We start from the raw sequence: 13,342 nt of genomic DNA on the forward strand, positions 1-13,342 counted from the left end.
ATATTATTTGTAACAGACAAAAAGGAAAATACTTGACACGCTTTAATTGACTTATTTAGAGAATGGTTAAGTAAACTATGCTACCTCCACACTAAGAAATTTTACTCAGCTTTAAAAAGAACAACATGGACATTAAATAATAACATGGAAGGATGTTCATGATATATCATTGCATAAAAAAATACAGTAAACAGGGGCCGGCCCGGTGGCGCAAGCGGTTAAGTGCGCGCGCTCCGCTGCGGCGGCCCGGGGTTCGCTGGTTCGGATCCCGGGCGCGCACCGACGCACTGCTTGGTAAGCCATGCTGTGGCGGCATCCCATATAAAGTGGAGGAAGATGGGCACCGATGTTAGCCCAGGGCCGTCTTCCTCAGCAAAAAAAAAAAAAAAAAAAAAGAGGAGGATTGGCAGATGTTAGCTCAGGGCTGATCTCCTCACAAAAAAAAAAAAAAAAAAAAAAAAAAAAGGGGCCGGCCCGGTGGCGCAAGCGGTTAAGTGCGCGCGCTCCGCTGCGGCGGCCCGGGGTTCGCTGGTTCGGATCCCGGGCGTGCACCGACGCACTGCTTGGCAAGCCATGCTGTGGCGGCGTCCCATATAAAGTGGAGGAAGATGGGCACAGATGTTAGCCCAGGGCCGTCTTCCTCAGCAAAAAAAGAGGACGATTGGCGGATGTTAGCACAGGGCTGATCGCCTCACAAAAAAAAAAAAAAAAAAAAAAAAAAAAAAAAAAAAAAAAAAAAAAAAAATACAGTAAACAAAAAACTCTTTTGAAGAAAACAAAAAATGATATAAGGGATATATCTCTTTCTATGTTTGTTTTTTAAAATTTATTTGAATATGTATAGAAAATGATCTAGAAGAATAAACTTTAAACCATTTCTAGTATTTCTCTGCCAGGGTTATGGATATGTGATGGTAAGAGGGGACTAAGTTTTTATTTTACAATCTCCTCTGTTGTTTGAATGTTTTTATAAGCAGATATATTACTTTTATAATTTGAAAGTAACCAATAAAGGGGGGGGCATTCTTTCAAAAAATTAAAATGCAATACATTGTCACACTGAAATTTAAAAAGTACCTCAGCACACCTAGTAAGTTAGGTAGTTACCAGTTTAATAAGCAAGCTGGGTAGTTAAGCATAATTACTGAATATAATTACTAAGCATCAAATGTGAACCCTGCTTACCTCTTTAGGTGATAAATTTTGTGTGTATACTGTCCCTTTTCTCCATCCTTCTCATAAGGTTCATTCTTTAAGACTTCAATTCCTTCTCCACCACCAGTCTCATTCTTACTAGCTTCTGCAACAGAGTAAAGCTGCCCAACCTGATACTGAAATTTCAAAGAGCACAGAGTCTCAGTCAGTCAGTAGTCACTGCAGACACTTCCTCTGCAGGAATTTACTACAGATGATGTAGAAAAGCATATCCAAACCACTCAGCACATATGTTCTATACGAAAACATGACTTAAATTAGAACTATGTTTAGGAAGGCAAACAGATGATCATACAGCTTCAAGAAACTCTACAAGATTTCCAGTATTCAAGAAAACTGCTAGTTTCAAAAGCTCTGGTGCTTTAATACGTACTATCTACTTACCAAGAAAACATCTTGACACTTGGTTCAACTTTTTGAATAATAAACACACATTTGTATTTTCCAAAGCATTTTCACATCTATCGTATCTCATTTAATTTTACAAAATTCTGAAGAAGGTATGGCAGGAATACAATTGTCACCTTGCCAATTAAGAACGCTGAGCAACCAGAATACCATTCTCAATAATAAAGAGGAGAGATATAAAGCATAATAATAAAAGCCTGAAAATACAAAGAACCATTACAGTCCAAATTTCAGTAGACCTCTAGGGTCTTTTCACTCATGACTTATATGACATGCCCAATCTGGCCCTTGTCCACCTGTACACAAATAGCATTGGGTGCCTAGGACCAGAACTGTTAACTGTGAAGTTTCTAGTGCACAGAAACTATTTTTAACGTATTATAAATACACAAGTATTACCATAAAAAGCCAGAAACTGCTGACAGTGGTTTCTATTTCATTTTAGAGTGAACCAGAATTCTCAGTGGCCTGAACCAATACCTGTGAGTGGGCAGTATTGTTCTAGGCCAATCTGGAGTCACTAACAGTTCCAACAAATGATAAAAAGCAAAGTTCTTGTGTTCTAATTTATTCTAGTGACTCAACATGGCACTATCTCCAATCTCTTCAAATTTGGTTAAATTTTTTTCCTCCCAAGGAAGACAGCCTGAAGAAACATTTTTCTTTTTTATAAGCATATTTTCAAAGAAAAGCTACCTCTAAAAACTAATACAGTTGGCCCTCCGTACCCACTGAGCCAACCCCAGATTGAAAGGCCTATGATGGTTACATCTGTACTGAACACGTACAGACTTGTTTTTCTTGTCATTATGCCCTAAACAATGCAGTATAACAACTATTTACATAGCATTTACATTGTACTAGGTATTATAAGTAATCTAGGGATGATTTAAACTATACAGGAGGATGTGCGTAGGTTATATGCAAATACTATGTCATTTTATACAAGGGACTTGAGCCCCCAGATTTTGGTATCCTCGGGATACCTGGAACCAATCCCCTGAGGAAACTGAGGGAGGACTGTAATTCAAAACTAACAGTTTATTTCAGGGACAAAAAATAGGTATAGTTGTAAGCTCAGTAAATATTCCCATCTAAAATGTCCATGGGACTATGCCACCATCTTGCAGGTTAATTTAAACACAGACACACACACACTCAGTCTGGAAGGATTAGGAAGCTAGAAGCAAACACATTTCTTAAATGCATCAAAAACAAGTTTCTGTAGGGTTTTAGAATGTAGAGAGGGCTGTATTTCTTCTTTTGGTTTTCATGATACAACACTAGGCTTAGTCCAGTAATGCTACAATCCTTAAGCCCTTCAAAATGTACTTTTCAATACTGTCATACCTTAAAAATAGGATTGTCTCTAAGTCAAAAATTTGATCTTGGTCAGGACCAGAGTAACAAAAATTGACACAGAAACAACTAAACAACAGTATCCAAAAAATGTTATTAATGGACTGCTATTCTGTGGCATGCTACTAGGCTTTCATTCTCATTTTTAAGAATAACTTAAATAGAGACAGGAGGCATGTTTATTAAGTCTGAGTATAACAAAACGCTGAGATTATTTTAGGTGACAATACCAAGACTCAGAAAGACTTCAACAAGTTGATCCAACTAGCTGAAACCAAAAGAAAAAATTTAACAAAAACAAATGTTAATTTCCACCTTTAGGTTCAAACAAATAAACTGTACAAGTAGAGAATAGGGGTGCCTGGCTTGTCTTGAGTGTTTTAATGCAGTGAAACCTCAGGCACTACTGAGATATATACGGCTGTGTTCAAGCCTACATTAAACAGTGTCAGACAGCTATTCATTTTAGTTCCTGCATTTTATTTCTTTTCTTTCTGTCTTCTGTCAGCTGTCACTTCTTAGGTTATCAGTTTGTTTTGTCCCACTTCCAACTCACTGCTTCTAATCTACTGTCAGCTCTAAGAAAACCAGATAACTGAGCAAGCGCAAACTGTGTGCAAGTTACAGAAGGACCCAGACGTCTTTAGGGGTTTTGCTCCATGTCTTGATTTCTCAGAAGCCTTCTCTGCTTTTATCCTCATTCTTGGCTACACTACAGATAGCTACCACTGCAGGACACGCAAGTTCTGAATGGGTCATGTATCTCCGGACCATGTGCAGATGAAGGGAAACAATAATCTCTCCCAGTTGCATGATGGTCAGACCACATCTGGAATACTGTTTTCAGTTGAGAGCTACAACTACAACACATGCAGTAGTGAGACCAGCTGGTGAGGAAGTCTAGAGGTCATGTTATATTAGGCCAAATGAACAGGCCTGGAATGTTTAACCTTGTGACCTCACGTAGAGAAGATGGAACAAAAAGGCTTGGGGGAGGAGAGAAAACTGCCAAAAGAAAACCTGAAGGGTTGCCATATGCAAGACAGAACAGGCTTATTTCCCATTGCTCAAGTGGAAGGAACTGTAAACAACAGTCAAACATTATAGGAAAGCAGATTTTGGTTTAAAGTAAAGACAAATGCTCAAATATCCAACAGCAAAGGAGGCTGCTTCTCTAAGCAGCAAGTTACATAACCTTAAAGTGCTTAAGTTGAGGCTGGAACCTCCTTTCTCTGGGATATTGCAGACAGAATTCCTGCACTGGACAAGAAGTTAAACTACATTCTTTAGACCCTTCCAAAACGACGCAGTGTAACAGAAATTCATTTACAATTAATTATCTGTAACAGACCATAATTCACTTTGTCACATAAACTGGAATGTAAAGGTAAATGAATACAATGAAAATATGACTTTAGATTAACATACCAAAATAAACTATATCAATAAAATAATACACAAGCGAGCAAGACTTACCTCCTGAACAGAACATGGCAAAACCACACGGCTAAAAAGACAAAAGAAAAAAGAACATATGTTACATACGAAATAGCTTTAAAACACAGATCTCTACGCTTAAAAGAGTTTTTACTTTAAACCCAATGATAGGGCCGGCCCCATGGCTTAGCGGTTAAGTGTGCGCGCTCCACTACTGGCGGCCCAGGTTCGGATCCCGGGCACGCACTGACACACCGCTTCTCCCGCCATGCTGAGGCCGTGTCCCACATACAGCAACTAGAACGATGTGCAGCTATGACATACAACTATCTACTGGGGCTTTGGGGGAAAAATAAATAAATAAATAAAAATTATAAAAAAAAATAAACCCAATGATAGCATAGTACAAGTCATTTATGGAAGAGGGTCTTTGCAATGTCTACAGCTCTACATAAGGGTTTTTAAACTGGGGAAATAAAACTACCACTCCTGGCTCTCAAAAATCACTCACATTTAGCAGTGACTGTACCAGGACCCTAAAAACACAGTTCAGAGACTCTCGTGAGGAGTAAAGGAACAAAAGAAAACTCATCACTGGAACTTGCAGCGTACCGAATGTATTATTTGGGGACTTTCTGGTCGGGTTGCCCTCATGAAGTTTTTAGTATGGTTTCCTTCTCCATCTATATACTATGCATTTTGTTCTTATTATACTTCTCACAGAATACGTCTGAATCTCATGAATGAATGCTTCCGAAAATTGTTCCCCACTACCCAATTATTTGTCTATTTTATTAAAAGAAAAACAAGTCAAGGGTCCTTTAGACTTAATTAGAAGAAACTTTACCATGGAAATACCTTGAAACTTATAAATATAACCCCCTCCAGGGTAGATTCAATATAAGGTTAGTATGCTTCATCTTGTCCAAGCAAGGTTATTATCAGACATACAAAAGGATCTATATGGAGGCATAATGCTCCTGAAGATGAATTCCAAAAAAGAGTATTATGGTGAATTATTTTATATCAGAATATTGCATTTTATCTGCAGATTTTTTATAGGGAAATACCTTCAGTTATTTCCACCATAAACTCTGAAAACCAAGGCCATCCCTGAATATCAACTGTCTCATGATAACAGCTAGTGTCCAAGACAGCAACTTTTTTTTTTTTTGGCTGGGTCCTTCTCAGGCTTTTCTCTCCTAATCATTAAGCTATCACAGTAGTGCCATTCAAAATTTATTTTAACCCTTTCTATTATAAGGAGAGAGACAAAAATCTCAGCGGTCACCTTCATTTTCATTTTACAGAAAATCCCCAATAGTTTTCCTCATTCGAACTTCTCTTCAGCTGCACTTTCCACCTACTTCTCTCTCTCTCAAACATCTCTGTTTGAAGGCTCATATCACCTTAATCTCCAACATGTATAAGACACGTCTCCTGTTATTCCCTCCTCCTTGACCTCCTGGGGGGGTTGTCACTCATCCTTCTTTGTCTTTCTGAAAATGGTCATCTACAGACAATGAACAGTCTCAAAGTCACAATGGCTGCTAATATCTATTCTCATGGAGAATAAACTTGTTATACAAAGTACTTCTATATCTAATCATTTTAGCTGTCTCCTCAGGGTACACACTAACTTGCTCATTGTCTCAGTACCAGAAAATAAACTGAGATGAAGGGAGTGCAGTGGTCAGGGGAAGACTAACATATAGGTCGGGAGCCTATTTTGGACATAGGAAGATGTCTATAGACAACAATATAGGTTAGGAGCATAACTGCAGCTAACCTGAGGAAGTCATTTGTAGGTGTTTAAAAACGTTGAGAAGCAGGAGAGTGTGGAAAAGCCATCTTTCGGGAGGCTGGACAAGGGTTTACAAAGGCCTGAACCAAAAGGATGGGCTGCAGAGGAAATGGAAGGAAGGTAGAGAGAGGAAAGAGTTAAAGACTTCCTGAACCTTCACAAAACCAAAGAATCACTGCTGAGTAATTTTAACAACTACTCACCAGCAGGAAGATCTTTATTTTTATATAACACTGACAGAGGAAATTTATTTCACAAAAGGAAAGTGACTGATTAAGATATTCTGAATGAATGATGAGTCAAGTAACTTCTTCAAGATTTGACTAATAAAAAGTAAAAGAGAAAAGCAACAGACAGGCTTTCATCTATTATTATTCTAAAAGTAGTGTTCAACTTTTCAGCCTTGAAAATTTTCAAACTTCTCTGTAAATCCTCATGGAGCTCATTTTCCAAATGGAACTAGCAAGTAGTTCTTTGAAACCAGGACTTGAACAGCAACTTCATCTGTTGCTTAAGGAACAACCTGAAGGGAACTCTCCACCCTGAAAAGTCATTTCCAACCTTTCAATTCATGTCAAAAATAGACGGCATTTTTTAAGACAATATTTGCCAAAGTATTTCACAGTTGACCAACCTCTTCACATAGGAATGACCTATTCATTGCTCCTGACCAAAAACAATTTTAGAAAGTTGACTTGTGAGTACGAAGAATCATCTTTTCCTTCAACAACACTGAGTACTTACAGTGTGCTAGACTAGACACTGGCAATACTTAAATAAAATAAGAAACATCCTCTGCCTTCAAAAAGTCTAGGAGGAAAAAAACGTCTAGGGGAGACATACACGAGGAGTGAACAAGAAATGTAATTTTAACTCTTTAGCAAAAAAATTACACTTTGGGCATATTTCAACATGTTACCTTGGTGCATCTAAATTTTTATAATGGAAGTAATGATTCACAAAAAGCACAGTGTGTAAATTCCCAGTGGGAATTGCTTTCCACAAGTTACCTTAATACTTCTCACATAACCGTCAAAGAGATCTACTGAACACTTAATTCACATTTTAGGAGGGCGGAAATAACTCTAATAAAAGAAAAATGACTAGATCTGTGATCTAAAATCAGTTCTGCTAATGTGACTTGGGCCAAGTCTATTTTCTTCTGTCTTATTTCCTCCATTTGTCTTAATATCTGCCACCTACCTACATTACAAAGATGTCAGAGTAACGAATGAGATAACACTTGCATGATACGGTGTATAAACAACTTGGAAGAAAAGTTTTATATAAATCCAAAGTTCAATACTATAAATAAGCTGTAACTGAAAATGTCTCTTTTATCAGGATCCTTGTCACTGAATAAAATTACAACTTTTCATTAATTTAGTTAACAAATACTTATTGAGCACTTACTACGTGCCAGGTACTATGCTAAGAGCTGGGGACATGGGAGTGAGCAAAATAGACAAATTCACGGAGCTTACATGTAGTGAAAGAATACATCTAGTAAGACAGAAAAAATAATATTGTGTTGCATGTTAGATGGTGATAATTGCTACGGAGAATAATAAATCCAGGAAGGCAAATTCCAAATGGTAGGGGTTGCAATTAGGTGTTCAGAGAGGGATTCTCTAAGAAGGTGATATTTAAGCAAAGACCAGAAGGAAGAAAGCGAGTTAGTGAGATGAGGGAAAAGCACTTTAGGCAGATGGAACAGCAAGCAGAAAAGCTTTCAACTGAGCTTCTTTCCTGGAGTAGTGGAGGAACAGCAAGGAAGCTTGTGAGCTTGGAATGGACAAGGGAAGGGTAGTAAATGAGCTCAGTGCAGTAAAGAAAATAGTGTAAGATCTCATAGGCGGTTGTAAAGACCTTGGCTTTTATTCTTAGGGAGATAGGGAGTCTTTGGAGAGTTTTAAGCAGAGAAGCCACAGGAGTGACTTTTTAAAAAAACTGTGAGAACCAACACTAAAAATAAAGTGTCTGGAAACAGCCAAATTAAGCCAAAACTTTTAAGAATTTAAAATGAAAAGAGCATTTGAAAAACCAAAGAACGGGCCAGACTCGAAATCCCTAGTGGCCCAAGGGATGCTGACGACACGAATCAGCTGTGACAGCTGAACATTCACCGCCAATCAGATTTCCTGCGATATTCCCAATCCTTGCCGGTGGGAAACGCCGTAACTTTTCAACAAAATCACTTCGCCGGTCTCAAGCGCCTGGAAACCCTTCTATTTGACAGACCACACACTGCCAACTCCTCACCTCCACCCCGCGAAGTAGGTGGAGCCCAGAGTGTCACCCCATCTTAAAGACGTGGAAACTGAGACTCCGAGCAGACAGGACCCTCCTGTTAACTGAGCCGCCCGGCGGAGCGCAGGGGTTGTTGACTCCCGGCTCCCGCAGGAACTTCAGAGCGCCTACGTCCCACCCCGAGTCCCGACACCGGAGCTGCCTTCACCTGGCAAGCCCATCTCCCGCGGCTACAGGCGGGCTCTACCCCAGACGACAAAATCACAGTCAGACCCACCGCGTCTCCCCCACCCTCGGGCCTGGGGGTGGGCCGAGACTCAGACTGGGGGTGGGAGGCCGGGGGGAAGGCGGGTCCCAGCGGAAACTCCCGGCCGCGCCTTCCCGAGCCACGCGCTCAGGCCGGGACCCAGCCGCCTCCGCCCCAGGGCAGAGGACAGCAGTGTGACCACCGCAAGGCTCGCGGGCTTGGGGTGGGCCGGAAGCGCGCTGGGGAAGGGCCTCGAGAGGGCCGGGGGCGCGAGCCGGGGGGAGGGGGCGCGCGCAGGGAGCGGCCGGTCCGGGTGTCCCTCCTTCTTAGGCATATTCCGCCACTTCTCAATGAATGCATCTCTCACCACCGCCGCCCCGGAGCCTCGCTCGCGCCCACCGACCCACTCACAATTCCTTAATCAGCACCATCTTCCCGGAACCCCCTCACAAGTGCCGCCACTAGCACCGCCGCCGCCGCCGCCACCACCGCTACCGCCTCTCAGGGCGCCTGCGCAGCCCCGCCCCCGATCCTCCGAGCCACCACGGCGCCTGCGCGTCCACACCCTTCCGCCGCGAGCCGTCGCGTCAGCGCGCGAGAGGGGCTAGCTCCGCCCCAGTGCCGCGCCCCACCCTGGGCGCACGAGGACTCCACTGCGGCTGCGCGGCCGTCTGGGACGCGTACGCCTTCTACTGCGGCTGCGCAGACGTGGTGCGCGCTCGCTCGTCGCTTTCCAAGGGCTCCTCCCTCCAGGTCCCCTCCCTCCAGTCAGGTCCCCTCGGGGCGTGTCTGCAGTGCGCGTCCTCCTTGGAAGTTGTTTTTCGGTGACCAGGACTAAACTGTCTCTCCCTGCTTTTGAGAGGAGGCTCGCCTTCTTGACGGACACCCTACTTCTGAAGTCCACGTGAAAGACTTCTGAGGGGTCGGAGAGGCCGACGCGCAGGGTCCTGGGACCTGCGCAGATTCCGCGGGAGGACGTTCACCTGGCTCACGGCCCCCCGGGCAGGTTCCAGAAGCCGCGGGGGAGCCGCCGCCTGACCATTGCTCACCTGGCGAGGGCCGACGCCCACAGCCCCCCGCCGCAGAGTCCAGAGCCCCGTGGCTGCTGTGACCCGCCGGGAGGAGCGTCCGACGCTCGCGACCAAGTGCCCCGGGGGGCAAAGGTGCTCGCCCGTGAGACCCGGGGAAGGGACCTGTTCCGGGCCGACGTAGCGCTGCCACCCACACGCCGGCCCCCGCCCGGGAGCCGAAGCGTGGACCTCAGGATGGTCGCTCGCTTACTCTGTGGGGTCACTCAGGGGTCCGTCTTACTCTATGCCAGGCACGGTTCTAGGCGCTAGGGAAACGTCTGGAAACAAGATAGACACATTCCCCGTCCTCCCTTGGAAACAAATGGGAATTGGGCATAGTGGTAAGTGATAGTCTGTGAATAACGTAAAAGAAGATGAGGCGGCGGCGCAGGAGCCCAGGGAAGGACTCTCCGGAGGCCGCGTTTGTCTCCTGTTGTGAACAGCCCAGCCTGCGGGGGCGAGGCGTCCCCGCGCTGCCTCGCGGGGAGCTTAGAAACTGGGAATAGCTTCGCTTGTTGGGGCGCCTGTTGTATGCCAAGTGCTGTGCTAGGTAATGGAGGTGCTTGATCTCATTTCGCGCTTAGAACCACGTGGTGAGATAGGTGCTGTCGCATGCTTTAGAAAGGGAAAAAAACGAGGTTCAGAGAACCGGGTTGAGGGACTTGTGCAAAAATCGCTCAGCTGGCGTGTTTACAGAACCAGGTTTCAAATCCAGGTTTTAATAACTTCAAAGTCCGGTTTTGCCACTACACTGACTTTTTTCTAGATAGAAATAAACAAAAAGTTGAGGCACGCGGACAACCTTTATGACACGTAGTTGTTCTCAGTTATGGAAAGAAGGAGATACGGTCAAAATCGAGAAGATACTTAGAGAGATGCACAGAGAAACCACAGATTGGAATGCCATACACCTATATACTAATTACATGTTCTTGAAGGTCCAAGGACGTAATGTTAATTGCCAAACTAATAATTAGTCCGTTTTATGTCGTGGTTTCTCCCCAAATGTTATGCAGGCTGAAATTGTAAATAGCTTTAAAAACATGGGTAAATTTGTGGTTGACATACTTTATTAATCATTAAGAAAAATTAGGACGTTGCAGATCATTTCTGTAACTTCTGAAGTCTTGCCACAAGTGTTCACTAATTCCACTGTCTGCATAGCACAGTTGCTCAGTGTTGAGATGTTTGTAAAATAAATGAGACAGTGTGCTGGATGGAGCATAACTGAACAAGGTACAGTAGGGACATTGTCTCCTTTTCCCATCTGAAGATTCATATTAGAACCCTCAGTTGAAAACCACAGGGATAGGTTAAGAAAGCAACCAGTTTAGATGTATTTCTTGAGGGAAAGAAAACATACAAAATTAGCTACGTGGGTAGAAAACATGAAATCTATATAACTAAACTGAGTAATTACATTACATCTGCTTAAGAGATAAAAGTGGCAGGGCCGGCCCCGTGGCTTGGTGGTTAAGTGCGCGTGCTCCGATGCTGGTGGCCCAGGTTCGGATCCCGGGCGCGTACCGAGGCACCCCTTCTCCGTCCATCCTGAGGCCGAGTCCCACATACAGCAACTAAAAGGATGTGCAGCTATGACATACAACTGTCTACTGGGGCTTTGGGGAGAAAAAAATAAATCTTTATAAAAAAAAAAGAGATAAAAATGGCAGAATGAGGGAATATTGAAGAGGACTAGGGAGTGGGAAAGACATGAACCATCACCTCAAAATGAGAAAGAAGGACATATAAAGGAAAAGACAATCACACATGAAAAAAATAAACTAAGGGATTGTGTGGCGTTTTCTTGTTTTCACACTAATGGTATTGAATCTTGTGTATTTTGGCAAATAAGGGATATAACTTAGTAGTAATCGTCTCTGGATGTAGAAAAGATTCAAACTCTTTTTAAACCTCATGTCTCATATTCCTTGAAATAACTTTCTACCCTTAACAAAGGTCACTTTCACACACTAGATGTCCAGTTGAATTTACCTAACTCTGCAAGCCTCATATAACCACCAGTCTCGTTACTTCTCTTGTATACAGTTCTGAAGCTAAGAGCTCATTACAGTAAGAATGATGGTAGATTTTACTGAGGCAAACCAAAAGATTTCTGAACACAATGTTGGGGACACTTATTTTATGCACGCGTTAATAAAGAACAACTCTGGTCAAAGAAATTTGGTCCTTCAAATATAATTGAATTTGGCCTTTTTTCCTAAAACGGCCGTTGTTAACCTGGGATCCAAAGCCTTTTTCGTGGGTGCTCCCAGGGAATCTGTGAACCACTGAAATTACGTTCACAATTTCACATCTGTATACATATTTCTGGGGGAGAGGTCTGTACCTTTCATTTGCCTTGCGTACTCTGCATCTTGCCATTCTGTTTTCTTTAACATCTCTTCATTCCAGAATTATCTTGATTGAGACTATTTCTATGAAAACTAGAAATATTTCCAAGAATGCTTTAATTTTGTCAAACGTTAGGACATAGATCATAATATTGTACCACCATGGGAGAGACAGGGTTGGGCTTTGCACTAGAAAGCTCTTGGCCTAAATCCTGGCTCTGCTGCTTGCTGGCTATGTACCCTGGGTAAATTGTTTAATCTCACAAGGACACAATTTAATTCATTTATAAAAAGGAACTACTAATATCTACTACATAGATTTTTTGTGAGGAATAAAATATATGAAGCATCTATCTTATGCATTACCTGGTATGTAATAAGTGTTCAATGAATGGGAGTCGTTTAAAAGGTTACACCTGGGCCAGCCCCGTGGCTTAGCGGTTAAGTGCAGGCGCTCCGCTACTGGCTGCCCGGGTTCGGATCCCAGGCGCGCACCGACGCACCGCTTCTCCGGCCAAGCTGAGGCTGCGTCCCACATACAGCAACTAGAAGGATGTGCAGCTATGACATACAACTATCTACTGGGGCTTTGGGGGAAAATTAAATAAAATAAAAAAAATTTTTTAAATAAAAAATAAAAGGTTACACCTTTCAGAGAGCAGAACAGTAATTTGAATTAAGATATAATTAAGTTCCTCTTCATCCCGCTTCCTTCATCCCTAGGGATAAAATACTATCAATCACTATTCATCCTAATGCAAGAATAAGAATGCATATGTGTGTACATACATTCATGTATGTGTCATATATGGCTATAATAGTTTACCCTTTCACCTGCAGAGCATAATACAGATTTCTGTTCTTTTGTATTGTCACTAACATTTGGTGTTTTCAGAATTTTTCATTTTTGCCTCTATTGGTTTTAAAACGCTATCTCACATATTCACTTTGCATTTCCCTGCAGGATGGGGATCTTTTCATGTTTACTGGTCATGTTCTTATTTTTGCTCATTTTCCTATTGGTTTTCTTTTTTTCTTTTTGATTTGCAGAAGATATATATAGCCATTTTGAATTTGAATTCCGTGTTGATTATGTGCACTTGATGTATTTTCTTTCCATCTGTGGATTGTTGTGTCACTTTGCTTACAGCAGGGTTTCTCGACGCCTGCAGCGTTGACATTTTGGGTCAGATAGTTC

At 42.5% G+C, this 13,342-nt stretch overlaps 1 protein-coding gene across 2 annotated transcripts in view; it reads right to left on the reverse strand.

Annotated features, from left to right (window-relative positions):
• PITPNB (phosphatidylinositol transfer protein beta) overlaps positions 1-9,210 on the reverse strand; it is a 65,805-nt gene extending 56,595 nt beyond the window's left edge. For both annotated transcript variants that reach the window (XM_058531680.1, XM_058531681.1), the window contains exons 1-3: positions 9,132-9,210; positions 4,459-4,489; positions 1,186-1,331 (exon numbers count right to left, since the gene is read on the reverse strand). In XM_058531680.1, the coding sequence (XP_058387663.1) occupies positions 1,186-1,331; positions 4,459-4,489; positions 9,132-9,151 (197 nt within the window). In that variant the 5' untranslated portion in view covers positions 9,152-9,210. The remainder of the gene's footprint in view (positions 1-1,185; positions 1,332-4,458; positions 4,490-9,131) is intronic.
• Positions 9,211-13,342: the final 4,132 nt, after the last annotated feature.

The sequence above is a fragment of the Diceros bicornis genome, chromosome 35 (assembly GCF_020826845.1).
Source record: "Diceros bicornis minor isolate mBicDic1 chromosome 35, mDicBic1.mat.cur, whole genome shotgun sequence".
Taxonomy (NCBI): domain Eukaryota; kingdom Metazoa; phylum Chordata; class Mammalia; order Perissodactyla; family Rhinocerotidae; genus Diceros; species Diceros bicornis.